Source organism: Aethalodelphis obliquidens, unplaced genomic scaffold (assembly GCF_003676395.1).
Source record: "Aethalodelphis obliquidens isolate GAN/ISIS:26980383/991018 unplaced genomic scaffold, ASM367639v1 scaffold57, whole genome shotgun sequence".
Lineage (NCBI taxonomy): Eukaryota > Metazoa > Chordata > Mammalia > Artiodactyla > Delphinidae > Aethalodelphis > Aethalodelphis obliquidens.
The window spans coordinates 5581824-5600654 of record NW_020838001.1 but is presented as its reverse complement, the minus strand read 5'-3'; the positions used below and the strand labels follow the sequence as shown (position 1 = coordinate 5600654).

At 50.7% G+C, this 18831-nt stretch overlaps 1 protein-coding gene across 8 annotated transcripts in view; it reads right to left on the bottom strand.

The window, feature by feature from the left end:
- Nucleotides 1–18831, bottom strand: part of BMP7 (bone morphogenetic protein 7) — a 90695-nt gene that overhangs the window by 56545 nt on the left and 15319 nt on the right. For 6 of the 8 annotated variants that reach the window (XM_027086923.1, XM_027086920.1, XM_027086918.1 and 3 more), the window contains exon 2: nucleotides 434–626. In XM_027086923.1, the coding sequence (XP_026942724.1) occupies nucleotides 434–626 (193 nt within the window). The remainder of the gene's footprint in view (nucleotides 1–433; nucleotides 627–18831) is intronic. The other 2 variants (XM_027086924.1, XM_027086926.1) reach the window with 1 other exon arrangement.

The following is an 18831-nucleotide window of genomic DNA, read 5'->3' as shown; positions in this document are numbered from 1 at the left end:
CAGAGTTCTCTGACCGTTTATTTTTGATTTGGGGATTTTTATCCCCTAGCATTTTATTACAAATGGCCACTTTCATTGGTGGCCTGACATCACATGGGAGAGAAGCAGACCGTCAAAAACGCTTCTTCCTCTTCCTCGTTCCCCCTAAACACAGGCTGACCCAGACTACCCATAATTCCCCACGGGGGCCACCCAATCCCTGGCTCACCTGGCTGTCCCCTATTCCTAACTCGATCTGCTGACGGTGATAGTTTTAAGAGGTGGAGACATACACCATACACCATCTCTAAAAAAAGATAACTCCATCCAGGGCACGTGGCTGGTGATCCACGGGGGGAGCGGTCATGACCAGTCTGGTCGCATCCTCTGGCCACCAGCTCCTCTGCAGCTGAAGCAGCTCAGGACCTCTCCCAGGCACCAGTACAGCACCCACCTGCCCAAGTGTTCCTGCAGCACCTGGTAAACGCTGATCCGGAACGTCTCGTTACTGAAGTGTTCCCGGATGTGGTCCTTGTAGATCCGGAATTCGGCTGCAGTCACCGCTTCCCCTTCTGGGATCTTGGAAAGATCAAACCGGAACTCCCGGTGGTGGTAGCGTGGGTGGAAGAACTCTTTGTCGTGTTCCACTGCAAAGGGGAGAAAACACACATCGGCACCAAAAGCTCATTAGTGACTGGGTTTCACTCTCCCAGCTCAGAGTCCAAGCATCTTGCCTAAGCTCAATGGAGACTTGCCCAGAGCCGGTGACCCCTGGTGATGACTGCCTGTTCCAGGCTGACCTGCAGCAGACTACAGGTCACAGGCTCAGACCCCGTGGTCACCTTGGACAATAAGAACAATGAACTCTGCACCAACTTGCTGGGGAGAGTGGGGTACTGACCAAGTCATCCCAGAGGCCCTGGACAGGCCTGGGCTCCGGGGACTCAGGCCTGGGCTCAAATCCAGACTCAGCCACTACCAAGCTGGGTGGGCTTGGACAAGTGCCAGGTTAGCTATCCAGACCTCAGTTTCCTCATCTGAAAAATGGGAATAATAATCCCCCTTCATGGGTTGCTGTGAGAGTTAAGTGATCTAATTCATATAAATAGCTTAACCACTGGAAGGGCTGGATAGCTGTGAGCTACAGTGTAAACGTCAACCTTACTATGCCTATCATGGGTTACCTAGGCCAGTGGTGCTCAGCCCTGGCTGCGTGTGACAATCACCATGGGAACTTTGAGAACACATTGATGCCCTAGCCCAGTGGGGGCTGGTAAACGTTTAATAACCGGCTCTCTAGGACCCGATCTGCGGTGTTTGCCAATTTTCATCTTGGAAGATTTCAAGCTACCAAAGTGAAGTCACTGAGAACAGGGGTGGGCAGACTGGCACAAAGTGGGCTCCAGCACCCTGCCCCTCTCGGAACCAAATGAATCACTATCTTTGGGGAAGGGGCCCAGAAACCTGTACTTTTTAAAGCACCCCAGATGTCTCTAACAGCAGCCAGGGTTTACACAGCCTTAGACAAAAAGAAGAAAAAGAGGTGAATGGCAGCATCTTGGCGGGGAGGGTGGGGGGTTTGGAAGAGGACTTCAGGACAAAACAAGGTCAAGGGACCAAGCCCTTCTCCCTTATACTGGCAGTGACACTAGACTAAGCCATTATGTCCACTTCATAGACGGCGAACACCAAGATGGATGTAAGTGCAAGAGCGATGCTTCGGGGAGTGGGCCCCTGGTTCCCAAGGATCGTGCATCCTTTGGACTAACATGGAGCAGCAACGAAGGTGAGCATCGTCGGTGTTGCAAAGATGCAGGATGGCCAAGCCCAGGTGGGCCTGCAGCATCTGCAGGTACCCTTCATCTCCTGGGAGATACAGCCCAATCTCCACTTCCTGCCTCGGGGGTGGGGAACCAGAGAGACAGGGAGGGAGAGTGCAACCAGCTTGGCCAGAAGGGAGGAGAAACATGACCAGCGAGCTTCAGCTTTCTCAGCGTGAAAGCCCTCAGGCTGGGGGGTTAGGGCTGCCACAGGTACAAGCAGGACGAGAACGCGTGAATGCCTTTGAGGAAGGAGGTTCACAGCACTGGCAGCCCAAAGGCCCTTTAAAAACCAAAAATCTGTTTTAAACCTTAATAATATGACTGGCCCAGGGCATTTCCACTTTGATTTATGGAGAAGATGAGGATGCAGGGTCTACTGCGGCAGCCTCTGCAAAGTGCCCCCCACGGGGGATCGAGGGAGCCTCGGGAGGGGACCCCAGGGGAAGGGGGCCTCTGTCACTAGGGAAATGCCCCGGGCCAGTCTTGGTCACCCTTCTAGCTCATTCAGCCCTCACGTCACCCTAGGAGGTGAGCACAATGCCGCGTCGGTAGGGGTAGGGGTGCACCTGAGACCCAAGAGGCGTGGTGTGGCCTCCCAGGGTCGGGGAGCTGAGACTGAAACCGAGGTCCCACCCAACCCGAGGCCTTAACCACACATCTCAGTGGCAGTGCTGACAGCTCAGCAAGGGGAGTTCCTTGGCGTGTCTGTTAGAATGTTTTCACTGCATTACAACATACGTGTTGTACGTGCACAACCATAGGGGTGCAGTTCAGTGAACTGTCACAGTGAACCCACCATGGGACCTTCTCCCAGATCAAGAAACAGAACATTACCAGTGCCCCCTTCCTCTCCCCCCAACTTCTCAAACCAGAGGTTAGTTTTGCTTGTTTCTGAACATTATAAACAGGGAATAATACGGTATCTATTCTTCTGTGCCAGGCTTCTTTCACTCAACAGCGTTTGTGCGATTCATCCACGTTGCTGTGGACGTTCATTCCTCCTCGTTGCTGTATAGTATTCCACAGCTCGATTACAGCCCTGTTCACGGATCCATCCCACAGGACACGGGCGTCTGGGTAGTTTCCAGTTTGGGGCTCTGCGAGCAGCACTGCTGTGCACATCCGGGCACCCGTATTTCCGGGGCGGGGGGGGCAGGCACACCCGGAAGTGGAGCTGTGCGTGTTCGATATCGCGCCCGAGCACTTTTATGTACGGGGGGCGGGGGTGATGGAAGAAGGCAAGTCTGTCCTGCCAAAGACGTGGGCACAGTCTGGGGATGACTCCTGTTCTCCTCAGGTACTTTTCTGCAGGGGACTCTGGGTGGGGGGCTGAGGGGGAGGCGACAACTCCTGGAGAGAATCCCTGCGCCCCAGTGAGCGGCCGGAGGGTGCACCCCTGCCCCCCTGAGCTCCCTCGCAGTGAACTCAGCCGCGTCGGCCCCAGCCCCAGCACCCCACCCAAGCCAAGGTCACCAGAGACCACCCACAACCAAATGGAAAGGACACCCTATGGTCACCATTTTTCTGGACCTCCAGGTAGCAGCGGCCAACATGTGGCTCTTCCAGCCTCGGCAGACCTTGCCCTCCTGCAGTCCCCTTCACTGTGAACACTTGGCTGTCTCCCGCCCACCCCGCCCCATCCTTCTGGCCACTCCTTGAAACATCCCCTTAGATATTTCCATTTACAGGAGTTGACATGCAGCTAAGGAACACCAGGAGTGGCCCCCCATGCTGACAGACTACACAGATACAGTCTCTATTTCCAACCGTCTTCCCTTCCCCCCCAGCGGAGCCAAACCCCCAAAGGCCAGAAAGAACCCCTGAGGTGTGCGATGCTTCAGTATTCAGCGAGCGAGCAAGCCAGCTTCGTGCCGTTGTGCACAGGAGCCTCGGGCACGGTGCCTGGGACTCGGCGAGACCCCGACAGACCCCGGTGCCCCTGCTCCCAGCGCGGGGACAGACCATGCCTCACCACAGCTCCTACTGGCAAACACAGCCATCAACCCGAGCAGAGAATGGGACAGTGGACCCACAATTTACAAATGAAGATGGCTGAAGAACCCAGAAGTGCAAAAAGGCACGTGCTCCGTGACGGTTCTCACGTTGAGCACTCTTGGCCATCACGTGGTGGATCCAGGCGAGGCAGGATTGAGCCCCATTTGACAGATGAGGAAACTGAAGCTCAGGGAGGAAAGGTAACTTGCCCGAGGCCACACGTTAGGTGAGTGCCTGAGCGCCGAAACCCCACTCTTGACCTTTACACTCCCTGGAGCCGGGTGGCCTGAGTTCAGATCTCAGCTGTGCACTGCCTGTGGTCTTGGCCCAGTTACTTAACCTCTGTGCGTATCCCCTTCCTCCAGGGATATTACACTGGTCCTTTCTCATAGGGAAGCTCACAGGAGGCGGCACTTACAACAGTGCCTGGCGAACGGGGAGTAATTTGTATGGGTCATTTTTACAGGGCCTCTCAAACAATGAGCTGTAAGAGTGACAATCAGTACAGAAAAAATAATATGTGCGTGTGGGTATTTACATAGTTCAGCTATGATAACTTTATTTGAAAAAAATTACAATAGATCAAACAGAAAAGAAATGTTTGGATAAGCATGACATTAACACAGGTACAGTCACTAATGTCACAGGCAATGAAGAAAGAAAACACTGATATATAATCACAAATATAGTTTGTTGCAGCAGGTGTATATGTAACTTTTTTTAACGTGTAAGATAAAACGTATCTTAACTGCTAAGACAATTAAGATATCAGGGTTATAAGGTTTCTTTTTTAAAAAAAGATAAATGGATAAAGTGTCCAACTAAATTTCTTGCAAACATTTACAGGCTCTTTGGCATGGCTTCCTAAGTGAAATTTTTTCATTAATCATTTTAAGACAATGAGAGGGATGAACCATGTCATTATTCTGTTCTTCCTGAAACCTACATAATCTTGTGATTTATCAAAGAAAAAACAGTCATTTTTTAAAAGAAGAGCAGCGACTAATTCAAAGTTCAAAGCAAATCCCAAATCTCCTCTTCCCAAGGTTTCCATTTAATATGGAAACCGCTCCACCGTGTGGAGTCTACACCATTTCAGTCTCAGGGATCAAGATGGCTTAACAGGGCTTCCCTGGTGGCTCAGTGGTTGAGAATCCGCCTGCCAATGCAGGGGACACGGGTTCAATCCCTGGTCCGGGAAGATCCCACATGCCATGGAGCAACTAAGCCCGTGTGCCACAACTACTGAGCTTGTGCTCTAGAGCCCGTGAGCCACAACTACTGAGCCTGTGTGCCACAACTACTGAAGCCCGTGTGCCTAGAGCCTGTGCTCTGCAACAAGAGAAGCCTCTGCAATGAGAAGCCCGCGCACCGCAACGAAGAGTAGCCCCCTCTCGCCACAACTAGAGAAAGCCCGTGCGCAGCAACGAAGACCCAATGCAGCCAAAAATAAACAAATAAATACATTAATTAAAAAAAAAAAAGATGGCTTAACAGTCACCACTAAAGCAGATGGAAACATGCATGCATTTTAGGGAGAAAACTGTCTTCACACTTTGTTGTTAAATTACTGTAGTTGATTACCCAAGACTCGAGTTTTAAAATAAATGTCTAGAGTTGATATCTCCCTGAGCCCATTAAGAAAAGCAACCCAAGGAAACCCAGAACCTAGGAAACCGGCTTTTTCTCCCACTGCCCTTTATAGTCTAGAACACCACTGACTGAGTGAACTCACAGGAATGAACAAAGGACTTTCATCTTCAAAAGATTAAAAAAGTCCAAACCCCTGAGAACCAAAAGCTAAGTCCAAAGAAAACAGATTCCAGAAAAACCATCCTGACAGCAACCAGCTTCACGACTGTCCCCAAAGCCGATTCCGATGTCCTTCTTTCACAAAAGCCCGAAATGATAACCCCAAAGCTGGCCCCGGGAGGGCAAATTTTGGGCTGGAGGGTGCCAATGAAGGGTAGAGGCAGGTGGAACAGGAGGCGGTATCCCCTCTCATGACCCTCTGACATGTCAGGCAAGACCTCTGCCCCACATACAGGTCAAGCCTGATCCCCAAGCATCACCCAAGTGCGTTTGCCTCCTCTCAGCACCTAGGGTTTCTCCTCCCATTTACAGTCACACGATACGTCCAAGTGTGCCCCTCAATAAGTTAGGGTCCTCTGCACAAGCGGATTACGATAACCAAAGGCAGCTTGCCATGCAGACTTGCAGAGGGCAGCAGGCATTTAAAGGGTACCTAAGTGGGGCTTCCCTGGTGGCACAGTGGTTAAGAATCCACCTGCCAGTGTAGGGGACACGGGTTCAAGCCCTGGTCCGGGAAGACCCCACATGCCATGGAGCAACTAAGCCCGTGAGCCACAACTACTGAGCCCACATGCTGCAACTACTGAAGCCCGCACACCTGAGCCTGTGCTCCGCAGCAATGAGGAGCCCGCACACTGCAACGAAGAGTAGCCCCCGCTCTCCACAACTAGAGAAAGCCTGTGAGCGCCAACGCAGCCAAAAATAAATAAAATTTAAAAATAAATAAATAAAGGGTACCTAGGTGGAGGTTTCCAGAGCCACACTTTATAGAACTGTATTTAACACCCTAAAAATTAGGGGTATGCCCCCCGATATACACATACTGATGTGCACACATAATAATACACAAAGATAAATGAATACAATAAACTCTTATACACATGGGAGAAGAGCTCTAGAAGATGCAATATTCCTCCTGCTCCTTACGGGTTCATTTCGTGCTGAGACACAGCTCACTGTGATGTCACCCGCGGGTGCCACGTTCACGCCATCTCCTTCTCTTGGAGAGCTTCATCGTGGCTCTTGCAACCGAGCCAAACGGTCCCAAGGGAGCCACCACCTTGTCCCATGACCTACTTCCCCAGAGCTGAGGGATGGGAAGGAACGAGCCCCAAGCTGGGCCAAGCACAAGATTGCTTTTATTTTTACTGGCACCTGGTGGGAAAGAGCCCTGTTTGTTTTCTCTGCCTTAAACCCTAAGGATGTAATGTGGCACTCTGGGTAGCCACACACCATCACCGCACAGAGAAAGCTGGCCGGTGAGAAGACTCCAGGCAAGGAGGACAGAGCTCAGAATTAAGGGGGAAGCCTTCCAGGCTTGATCCCCTGGCCTGGTGGTCCCCATCCTCCCTGAAGTTTGAGGTTTCAGTTCTTCTAATTTGTGAGTCACGTGGAGACCCTTCAGACAAGTCCCGTGTAAGCTACTTAGAGTCAGGTTGCTGTCCTTTGCAACCAAGGCAGTTCTGAGCAAAACAGTCGAGCCCAATTATATACACACCCAGAAATGGATGGGCAGGAAACACACCCAGGTAATAGTGGGGATGCCCAGGTGGCCATTTGCCATGAAAGCTGCTTTCTTCAGACGTGGATAATTTCCAAGTACAAGATGACCCCCTGACGGAGCTCTGGGAACAGGGGCAATGACGTCTCGATCGTGAGCCTCCAGTGCCCCGCACAGCCTGATGGTTAGTAGGGCTCCATTAGTCTATTGGATTCAATATATTACTTCGTGTAATCCTCTTCTAGTCTTTAAGTCAACTATTTTATTGATAACATACATGCAGTAAAGCACACAGATCCTACGTGTTCTTGAAGTTTGGTGAAATTTCTCAATGCAAACGCACCCAGAGCAGGACACGGCACATTCATTACTAGCACCAAAGACACCCCCCCGGGCCCCTCCCGGGCCCCTCCCAAACACCAGCCCCTTGCTCATCCCCAAAGGTGACCACCATCCGAACACCCAACACCGCAGACTCACCCTGCCTGCCTGGGGCTTCCCCTTCTGCCTCTGCTTCCTTCACTTAACTGTGTCCGCGCGCACCCTCTGTGGCTATGCGGAGCGGTTATTCACTCATTTCCACTGCTGTACTGGACCCCACTGTATGAATAGGCCACTGCTGATTTTTCTATGGGCATTTGGGGAGTTTCCAGTTTGGGACTATTACAAATCGGGCTACAGTGAACATCCTTCCTGTTGGTGAACACAATTCTACTGGGTAAACACCTTGAAGCAGGAGTGGGAATGGACAGAAGCCAAAGACTGGTCAAGAGCAAGCATTCTGAAGAGAGGGAGATGGAGAAGGGCTACCCGGTGCTGGCTAGGAACGCCTCGTGGGCAATAATGCCAGTGGTGGATATAAGCGCAGGAGGAAGAGCTCCACAGGTGAAGTAGGAGAGAAGGAAACACGTGTAGATGCAGAAAGCTAAACTTGAGAAGACCTGTGGGAAATCCAAGTGGGAAATTTGACTGGACAATTGAATGTCCAGTTGGGGGCTGCTGAATTGCACTTATGCATCTAGTTTTGTGGGAAAAATGCACATCCCATGAGAAAGATGAGCACCGCCTCGGACCACTACTGGGGGGCTGTGCGGGAGATGGAAGACACGGCCACCGCAAGACCTCGGTCCAGGGGAAGGAACAGGACCAGAGACAGGCAGGATAAGACGACCAGGTGGTGGCCAGCGTCAGGTAACAGGGATACGGAGGCCACGCACGGGGTTTGATCGTCGGCAGCTTAGAGACCCCAGGACGTGGTAATGGTGGAGACAGCCGTGCACAGAAGGCAGAGAAGCAAAGAGATGGCCAGTTGCAGAGGACAGACATTTGCGTCGTGGAGGGGGGACTGTCAGCCCGTACAAAGCTGCCTTCATTCCCTCCTTGAGCCGGTCTCCCGGCCAGGGCTAGGAAGACCTGATAAATAGTAGTAAGCAAGTTAATGGCCCAGCTGTTCCTTCCAAAATTTCATGGTTTTTAGAAAAAGCTTAGTTAACTTTCCAGACTATGCGGTCCTCTGACTGTCCCCAAAAGATGCCGCCAAACTATGAGAGAGGACTTAAATATTTTATAAGCAAAGTGACACTTTCCAAGTAAAAACTGCAAGTCCAGCATTGGAAGTCTGCTCTTTACTCAGCGTCCGGTTTCCCTGAGCTCAGATTGGACCACAAGCTCCAGTTATGGGCTGGGGGCAGACCCCTGGACGCCTTTCACGAGGCTCTGAGAACCAACCAAAGTCCAAAATATAACCAGAAACTAGAGCTGAGTTTTCAAAGACCCTTGACTTCTTAGGATCCTGTGGCCCAGCATCTCCCCACCCCGATTTCACTCTGAAACTTTCACCCCAGGCTCCTTCCTGTCCTACGGGGATACAATTCATCCAGAAGGTTCTGGCCCACGCCAGAATTCACTGGAGCTGATGTTACCAAGGCTGCTGTCACTCGGCGATTTACGGCTCTGCAGCTTCAGGGATGTGAAATTTGATGATGGTTCTTCATTCATTCCAAGATTTACACGGCAAGATTAAGGAGCTTGAAAAAGCCGCCAGAGGCATGCCATAAATTGGGAGTCCTAGAGAACTGAAGAGACATACCAATGACCCTAACAGGAAAATGTTCTCTTAATAACATGAGTGTTGATACACTGTGCTGCTCTTACAGAAGAAGGGAGACGGTCCTAAACATAGAGAAGAGGAAAACTGCATCAAAGTCTAACACGATAAACACGGCCAAGAAAATATTTCGGTGTCTCCTCACCCCCACTGTATTCATTCTACAAGTATTTCTTGACCGCCCGCTCTGGGGGAAAGAGCCCTCTGTTGACCTGCTAGAGGTGAGAGGTGGATAAAAGCTCACTTGGATTGCAGCTCTGTCACCTACCCAACCCCTGAGCTAGGTAACAGCCACCGTTTTAAAAGTTTTATTTTTAATTGTGGTAAAAATACACACAACATAAAATCTGCCATCTTAACCATTTTAAAGTGTACGGTTCAGTTGCGTTAAGTCCATTCACATGGCTGCGCAAGCAATACGCAGAACTCTTACTCTTGCAGAACTGAAACTCTGGCCCCATTACACGCCTCCCCATTCTGCACCCACCCCATCCCCTGGCATCCACCAGTCTACTTTCGGTCTCTAGGACTTTGACAGCCCTCTGTACCTCATACAGTGGAACCACACTTTTGTGACTGGCTTATTTCACTGTGCCCAATGTCTTCCAGGTTCATCTATGTTGTAGCATGCTTCAGAATTTGTTTCATTTTCAAGGCTGAATAATATTCCATTGTGTGGATACCCTACGTTTTGTTTATCCAGTCATCTGTCAGGGGACACCTGGCTTGCTTCCACCTTTTGGCTCTCGTGAATAATGCAGCTACAGATACGGGTGTGCAGATCTCTCTTTGAAACCCTGCTTTCCATCCTTTTGGATATATGCCCAGAAATGGAATTCCTGGATCACATGGTACTTCTACTTTTAATTTTTTGAGGACTTATCATACTGTTTTCCATAGAGGCTGTACCATTTTACATTCCCACCAACAGCACACAGAAGTTCCAATTGGTCCACATTCTCTCACCCCAACGCTTGTTATTTTCTGACGATTTGTTTTGTTTTGATCGCAGCCATCCTAACGATATGAGGAGGACGGGTACCATCATCAAAGCCCTCCCACTGGCCTGGATACCCCATCACACGTGTCACACACACATCATTTCCTCGAATCCTTATAAACCCCCCCCCCACGCAGAAGTAAGCACGTGCATCGTGTCCATTCTACAGATGAGTACACTGAGGCTCAGAGAGGTAAAGTCACTTGCCCACGGCCACACAGCTGGTCTGAATGCTTCACCACTTAGCCACACTCTCTCCCTCATGCCGGGAGCCACTGCCAACCTCTTAGCCATGGAGACGATTAAATAAAGACATCCCTGAAGTACACACCAAGCTCTCAGCACACACGACGCGGTCACAACATTAATCTCCTTAAACACTAAACTCAGAGAGCGAGGACTCCGCATTCCTCTCAGGTCCCTCTGGTTTGTAAATACTGCTCCTGCTGGTGCTAGAGTCGCCCCGAGGGAGGCCGACCGCTTGAAGGTGGTGTAGCCTTAACCCGTCTCCCCATCCTCCCTCCCCAGCCCCCCAAATCAGGGGGCGGGGCCCCGCCCGGCAGAGGGCACACAAGCGGCATTGTCTCCCCTGAACTGCCGCTTCAACTCTCGAACTTTCCACCAAATGCTTTGGCTGCCAGCGAGACCACCTGGAGCCCCAGCGCCGGGCGCTCCGAGAGGGTCTTCCGAGACACTGCCTCCTTGTTAGACGCAGGGGGCCGCGTCCCGAGCCGCGGGTGCGGAGGCGAGCCCGCTGGCGGCCAGGCGCTTTGTCATAAGCGTGGCAGCCGCGCAGATGTGGAGGGGGTGGAGCGGAGAATTGCTGCCCCGCGAGATTAAACACCCCGGCGTCAACATGTGTGCGCTGTTGCCTGAACAATGTTATCATTGTGAATTGAATGGACCAAAGGGTTTAGGGGATGGGGCGGGGAGACGGAGAAAAGATGGGTTTAATTATCTCTAGGGCCAAAGCCAGTTGTTTGCCTAAAAAGCCCCAGACGCTGGTAGAGCTGAAAAGAAAAACAGCCTGTGAGCTTACATCAACCTTTCCGCCATAAATCGAGGCAGTCATCCTTCATCCAGGGGTACCCGTCTCCCCAGAGCGGGGGAGCCCAGCCCTTAGGGACCTCTGGGTCCCCACCCCATCCTTAGCTAATTGAAAATGAGGGGACAGAATGGAAACTAGTTACGATTTCAGCTAAACTAGTGATTCTTAGCCGGGGCAATTTTGTTCTCCCCTCCCCTCCCCAGGGGCTCTTGGGCAATGCCTGCATTCCTTTTTGTTTGTCACAGCTTAGGGAGTGTGTGCTACTGGAGTCTGGTGGGTAATGGCCAGGACACTGCTAAGCATCCTACAGTGCACAGGACAGCCCCCGACTACAGGGGGTGGTCCAGTCTCAACTGTCAGCCACGCCGAGTTGAGAATCCGGGAGCTAACAGACACACAAGCCTCTTGAGACCCAGGCAGTTTGGGTCCCACCTGGGGTCTCAATCGGCTGCGTGGGACCTGAGCTCCGTGGGCCTCAGTTCTTCCCTCAGTAACAAGAGAATGGATTTAATTGGCCTGAAGTCCCCTTTCACTTCTGTTAGGTTGTACCATAAAAAGTTGTGAAATTTCCACCAATTTTGACCTATATGTAGTTCGACCTAAACTTGAATTCTACATCTGCACGGTCCAATATGGCAGCCACTAACTGCATGTGTCTACAGAGCACTTGAAATGTGGCCGGTGTGGCAGTGTTTCCATTGATTTCAGTGTCATCAGTTTAAATGTGCCCAGTGTTTCCATTGATTTCAGTGTCATCAGTTTAAATGTGCCCGGGGCGCCTGTACTGGACGGCAGATACAGAACACTTCCATCACCGGGGAACGTGCTATTGGACAGCGCTGCTCTGCAGCATCGGCGCGCTGGTTTCTGATAGCAGCGTGACGACATAAAGAGCTTCTCACAAACCAGGGTCCAAATACATGTTCTCAGAGAGACGGGGAGGTTCTTCCTCAGAAACAGGTTCCCAGTGTGAGAAATTCCATGGAAGTAGGGAGAACTTAATCCCGGAGCTGTGGGAGAGGCCTGCGCCGGACGCTGGTGGCCCCTGGGCTCTCGGTTCCGTCTGTAAAATAGGAATGACGACCCCTGCCCCGGTCACAGGGCCACCTGGGAGTTTGTCACTTGCTGAGTGACATCAGGCTGGGTAATCATCAGACCCAGCAAGTTCAGGGGCTCTGCTTCAGGCGCACCCGGCCCCGAGACCCCTTCCCCTCGGCTGGCTGAGCTGGGCCGTTTACTCCCTCCCAGCCGCCCCTCCCCGTTCATGTCCTTCCTAGGGCTTAAGGAATTGATTGATTGGCCCGTTGACCTGTTTATTAACCATCTTCTTTTCTAGGTTTTAACTCCCAGAGTAAGACCTGAGAGAAGTCAGGTACAGAACGTAAGAGGCTTGAACGTGGAGCCAGGCTGGGGGAGGGGGGGGAGTCCCGGCCCTGCCACCCACGGGGCGCTGGGGCAAGTTACTCTTCATCTGTCAAATGCGAGGACGATGAGAATAACACTGACTTCACTGGGTCGGTGTAGGATTAAAACAGACCAGGGATCCTCAGGCTTCGGCGTGTTCCAGAACCACCGGGGAGCCTGTCAAAACACAGACCACTGGACCGGCTCCCAGTATTTGTAACGTGGGAGATCTGGGGTGGGGCCCAAGAACTTGCACTTCTAACAGGTTGTCAGGAGATGCCGATGCCGCCGGTCCAGGGACCCCACTTTGAGAACCGCCAGAATAGAGCCCGTCCGTGGAGTCCCTGGCGCGCAGAAGAGTCTTGAACGATGTCAGCTCTGATTGTTTTGTGGTTCTCCACTGTCCCACCCACCATACTCACTTGCGTGGCCCTGGGCAGGTTCTCAAGTATCTCAGTGAACAGTCTTTGGAAACTTTCCCCCCGGGTTCCCTTGGGAGGGCAGAAAAGCCCCTCTCGGTCTCCCTCAGCTCTAGAAGCAGCAGAGAATTGGGGTTGAGATGGGGCCCTATGGCCTGGGTTCAGACTCGGACTCTGCCAATCACCAGCAGTGACTCAGGACAAGTTAACCCATCTCTGGGAGGCTTAGCTTCCCCTTCAATAAAATGGGGACACGAAGAGGTCCCCAGTTATATGGGGCCGTCATGAGAATTCAAGAAGACAGAGGCCAGCGATCATGGGACATGACAAGGACAAGCGCCAGACCAGAGGAGGCCCCGGGAGCGGCCGGGGGTGGGAGGGGCAGTGCGGCAGCCCACGGGCCCCTCCCCAGGACAGGAGGGTGCCTGCTCAGACCTTCCCCCAAAGCAGCCAGAGACTCCTGGGTCAGCTGGGCAGGCACAGCTGGTTTAAGGTATTTTAGAAGCAAATCAAATCAAATGAGAATTTATAATCCTTCCTGAGGTCTGGGTTCCATCAACCTAAACTCATTAGGCCAGAGCAGTGCAGGTGCAGCTAAGGAAGAGATTGTTCTGCGTTTCCTTCATGCTGGACTCCCATCTCCCTTTCACAATAAGAGTCTCCTCTAAACCCCCTACATGGAGCAAAACACTCGTCACAGAGGCATCAGCGTCCACTTCTGCAAGTAGGACTGTAAAGAGATGCTCAGAAGCCGCCCCGGGGGCTTGCAGGGGGGAGTTTGGTGGAAACCAGCAAACTTCAAGACCTTCATTCGTTTCACGCTCACACTGCAACAAACTGAACTTGACTTCCCAAGCTGAACTATCAAAACACCCTTAAAACTGCATTTTTGTCCCTTGAACCTATTTCTGGTAAGTGAAGGAGAATCCGAGGTCAAACCAAACAATGGTTCTGAAATTACAGTTTGGATTCTCTGTTGAATGTAACTGGCAGAGCGGCAAACAGATTTCCAAAGTGAGTCTCCTCTGGTTTACTTGAAACAGGTCTAAATGGAGTCATCTTTCCAAATAACTGGAAATGATGGGTAGTGATTTAAGGGAACACTTGTACAATTAAATGGATAAAGTTTTAAAACAGGCAACACTAGTCTATGGCGTTAGAAGACAGGATGAGTCGCCCTTGGGTGAGGCTGTGAGGGGGCTTCTGGCAGCTGGTCACGTTCTGTTTCTTGTTCTGGGCACTGGTACCTGGGTGTGTTCACTTTGTGGAAATTCCTACTGTTCTAGATTCGTGCACTGTTCTGTACACAAGTTAAACTTCAATAAACAGTTTTATCAACAATACGTATTGGCTGGCTTTATCCATCTCCAGTTGTACTCAAGAAGTATCTGTCACCATAGTCCCCCTATAGTAAGAGCAATTTCATGCCAGCTGTTTGGGGAAAAGATACTAACACCTTTATCAATTTTAAGACATCTTGGTTTCAGAAGCATCGATAATCAAAGAAATGGGATATTATGCCTAAAGCACCTAATTGGGAAACGTGTATGTGGCATCCTACTGCCCTGACCTATGACCCTCCCGTTAGCAAGGCTGCTTATTCACCTGCTCCAAACCCATCCTTCAAGCCTGAGGAGCAGCTCGGGATCAAGTTTAAGAGGGAGGGCTCAGTAACTGGACCTCCAAATTCAAATACACTTTCTGGGCCAGCTACTCACTTCTCTGTGCTCAGTTTTCCCATCTCTAAAATAAGGAGGATAGTAATAGCTCCCACCTGAAACAGCTGTTATGAGAATTAAATTAGTAATATAGGTAAAGAGGATAAAGGGTACTTAGCACATAGTAAGCCCTTCACAAATGTTAGCTACAAAGATTATTATTATTTTTATGGCTAACTTAGCGATAATTAGATCATATACACACCCCCAACTCCCCAACCCAGCCACAGGGGGCCAAAGGCTGACTCTCAGAAACCTTATTTATGAAGCATGATCTACCTTCTAGACCCAACCGATTCATGACTGAACATGTAATTCAAGCTAAGAGTCCCTCCCGAGGAATTTTATTTGGGTGCAGTAGCTCAACCAAGTCATCAAGAACTCAAGTTTCTTCCACCTTTTTGCTCTGCCATCGCCTGCACATTGATGTTCAGTCCTTACGCTTGTTGCCTAATGGTCACAAGATGGCTGCCACAGCTCCAGACATCACATCTTCACAGAACCACATGCAAGGTAAGAAAAGGGAGAAAAGGATACACTGTTCTGTTTGTTCATCTGTCACTCATCAGGAAGCAAAATATTTTTCAGAACCATCTCCCATCCCTTTCTACTCCCAGCAGATTTCCTCTGGCGCTTCACAGGTTAGAACACCATCCCATGTCCATTCCATCCTGCTAGGGAAGCTGGTAAGGCAAGTATGTGGCTAGCCAGAGAGCTGTGACTACAAGTTGCTGTGGGTGGCCATCTTTCTCCCAATAGGCAGGGTAGCAGAGGAATCCAGTGGGACAGAGAGGTCAGAGGGAAGCTATTCAGTGAGGGACATGGAGAGAATAACCCCTGGACTCTCTAAGGACATTCTAGTCGCTGTTATGTCCTTTCCCAGGTCTTGGGGATGCATCGATTTCCTATTTATTCTCCTTACACTAGTTTGAATATATTTTCTTGCCTGCAACCCAAAAATTCTGTTACATATAATTTTGTTCACACCAGACACACACTGCACAGAAATAATACCTGAAAACACCTTCTACCTCCTTTTCCACTGATCATCTCTTCCAACCAGTGGGCCTAGGGATATACCCAGACCCTCTCACATCGGTCTCTCTTGGAAACAAGCAGTAGTAACCCATGTGCCCAGAACCCACTTACTGGAAAAAGTTCTTACAGGCTTTCAGGGTACAAACAAGGTTCTACCAGGATAGCAGGGCTTCCATCCAAGTAGCTCTCCACCCTCGGCTTACCAACAAAGACACAGATTCTTAACATGCCTTGAGTATCTTGATCTGTTCATCCTCTACCCAGAGGGAAACAGGAGCCACCTGTCCCACAAGCAGAGCTCAGACCTGGCCTCTGTTTTCTTCCATGGGACAATGATTCTGACCTTTTCAGATCATTTTCAAGAAGTTTTGCCACTTGTCTAAGGAGATGGTGATAAAATAAAGATAGTTTTCAGCAGGCAACTGGCTGTTGGCCAGAATCCCACGCAGTCTTCAAAGTCAGGGCGAGAGGTATACCTACTCACAGGTTCGAGTTTAAAGAGGAACTGAAGTCCCTCCATGGGCTGCAGAGGGTCTGGTTGAATTAATGCCAACATGCAACCCAACTTCTGCATATATTCACTGCGGCACGCTATTATTTGGAGACTTTGGAAACTAGCTCAGGGTCCCCATTTATCTGGGCATAGTGAAGAGTTGAGTCAAATCACATGTGCAAATAACTTCTGTAAATCCACCTATACACCACATAGGCAACAACAACAAAGAGGGAGAGAGAAACAACTTAGATTATTTGAATGTGGCTACATAACGAACACTTCCAATGCACTTTCCTCCCCCAAGCTTTCCCTCCTACTGTGTGGGCCAGAAGCCAGTTTCATTCCTTTCCATCCTTCCTTGTAGCAAGATCTGGCCTTGTGAACCAGTTTGGGCCAGGGGACTTACAGAGAAGACTTCTAGGGAATGTCTAGGAAGCCAGGAGACAGATAAGCAAGGAGAGCTCTTTGGACCGTTTCCCTTTCTCTTGCCTTGAACGTGAGATTATATGAAGATGTGATGTCTGGGGCTGTAGCAGCCATCCTGTAACCATGAGGTAACAGACATAAGACATTAGAGGACGGCGAAGGCAAGGGGGAAAGCTCATGGATACCTGGATGATATTACTGAGCTGCTACCCCAAACTTGGAATCACTTCGCAGAAGACTTGCTGTTATGGGAGATACTGACATGTTTTTAATGCTGAAGCCACTGTTAGGCAGGTATACTGTGACTTAGAACAAGTCCTAAATGAGACATCATTCCTCTCCACAGAAACAAGGAGCAGGCTTTGGGACGTATATATCTTACAGCACTTCCTGTTCATGAGAGTGGTGCTAGTGTTTAAAAATAAGTATTTTCGGGGACTTCCCTGGCGGTCCAGTGGTTAAGAATCTGCCTTCCACTACAGAGGATGCGGGTTCGATGCCTGGTCGCAGAACTAAGAGCCCGCATGCCGCGGGGCAACTAAGCCCGCGAGCCCCAACGAGAGAGAAGCCCGCGAGCCCCAGCGAGAGAGAAGCCCGCGAGCCCCAACGAGAGAGAAGCCCGCGAGCCCCAGCGAGAGAGAAGCCCGCGAGCCCCAGCGAGAGAGAAGCCCGCGAGCCCCAGCGAGAGAGAAGCCCGCGAGCCCCAGCGAGAGATCCCGTGTGCTTGCAACCAAGACTCGATGCAGCCAATAAATAAATAAATAAATAATATATATATATTTTTTAAAAAAAGGTATTTTGGTATAATATGGCACTAAACTGAAGCCAACTGTTTCATCTCATGCGCCACGGAAGAAGTGGCAAAACTACCCCAATGCTGGAAGAAAAACCAGCAGCAGGGACTCACACGGAGTGTGTCCAGCTCCAACACGGCAGCTTCCTAAGGGAGTCCAAGGGTCATGTTCACTCTGCCCAGTTTCTGGCTGACCCACTGTCCCCACAAAGGGGCAGATGCCGCATCACACTGCTCTTAAAATGTCCAGGCCTCGTCAAAATCCATAATGGGATTTGAATAAATACTATAAATACGGTTTTTCCAACGTGAAGCTACTTAGGAAAATGCTGGGTCTTAAGTGTGAGGACCCAAGTTGGACCCGGAGAGGAACTTACAGGCGTCCCCAGCGAGGACAAGTCAGGACATCGGGCCATACCCATGTGTACAGAAGGACCTCAAAGAGATTCTGCAGCCAGACTGGGCTCCAAAGGCAGGACCGGGCAGCCCCTGTTTACTGAGAGATAGCTGCCATCACCCCATTTAATCCCAGCTGCCCTGGGCCCTAAGCCACACCATATGAGAGGGGAACTGCTATGAACTAAATTGGGTCCCCCAGATTCATGTGTTGAACCCTAACCTCCAACAGGATGGTATTAGGAGGTGCGGTCTTTGGGAGGTGATCAGGTATAGATGAGGTCATGAAGCGATGGGATTAGCGCCCGTATAAGAAGAGGAAGAGACTTGACCCCTCTCCCCATCATGTGAGGACACAGCGAGAGGGCAGCCGTCTGCAAGCCAGAGAGAACAGAACCCAGCCATGCACGTACCCTGATCTCAGACTTCCAGCCTCCAAAACTACAAGAAATAAACGTCTGATGTTTCAGCTACCCAGAAAATGGTGTTTTGTTACGGGAGCCCAAGCTGACCAAGACAGAAGCTGGGTCCCAGACCACTTGAATGCCTCCGGTCACCTGCATGAGGTCACACACCAGTGACCCGGGACTCAAAGCCAGACAGACCTGCTGTCCCCAAAGCTGGGCAAATGACTTGTCACCCCTGCGTCCCAGTTTCCTCACACATAAGAATAAATGTGGAAATCGTGCTATTTGAAGAATGACCGGCATGGGTGGGTCCTCACTTCAGGTGGAGGTCAGTTGCCCATATCAAAAAATGTCGGGGGCTTCCCTGGTGGCGCAGTGGTTGAGAGTCCGCCTGCCGATGCAGGGGACGCGGGTTCGTGCCCCGGTCCGGGAAGATCCCACATGCCGCGGAGCGGCTGGGCCCGTGAAC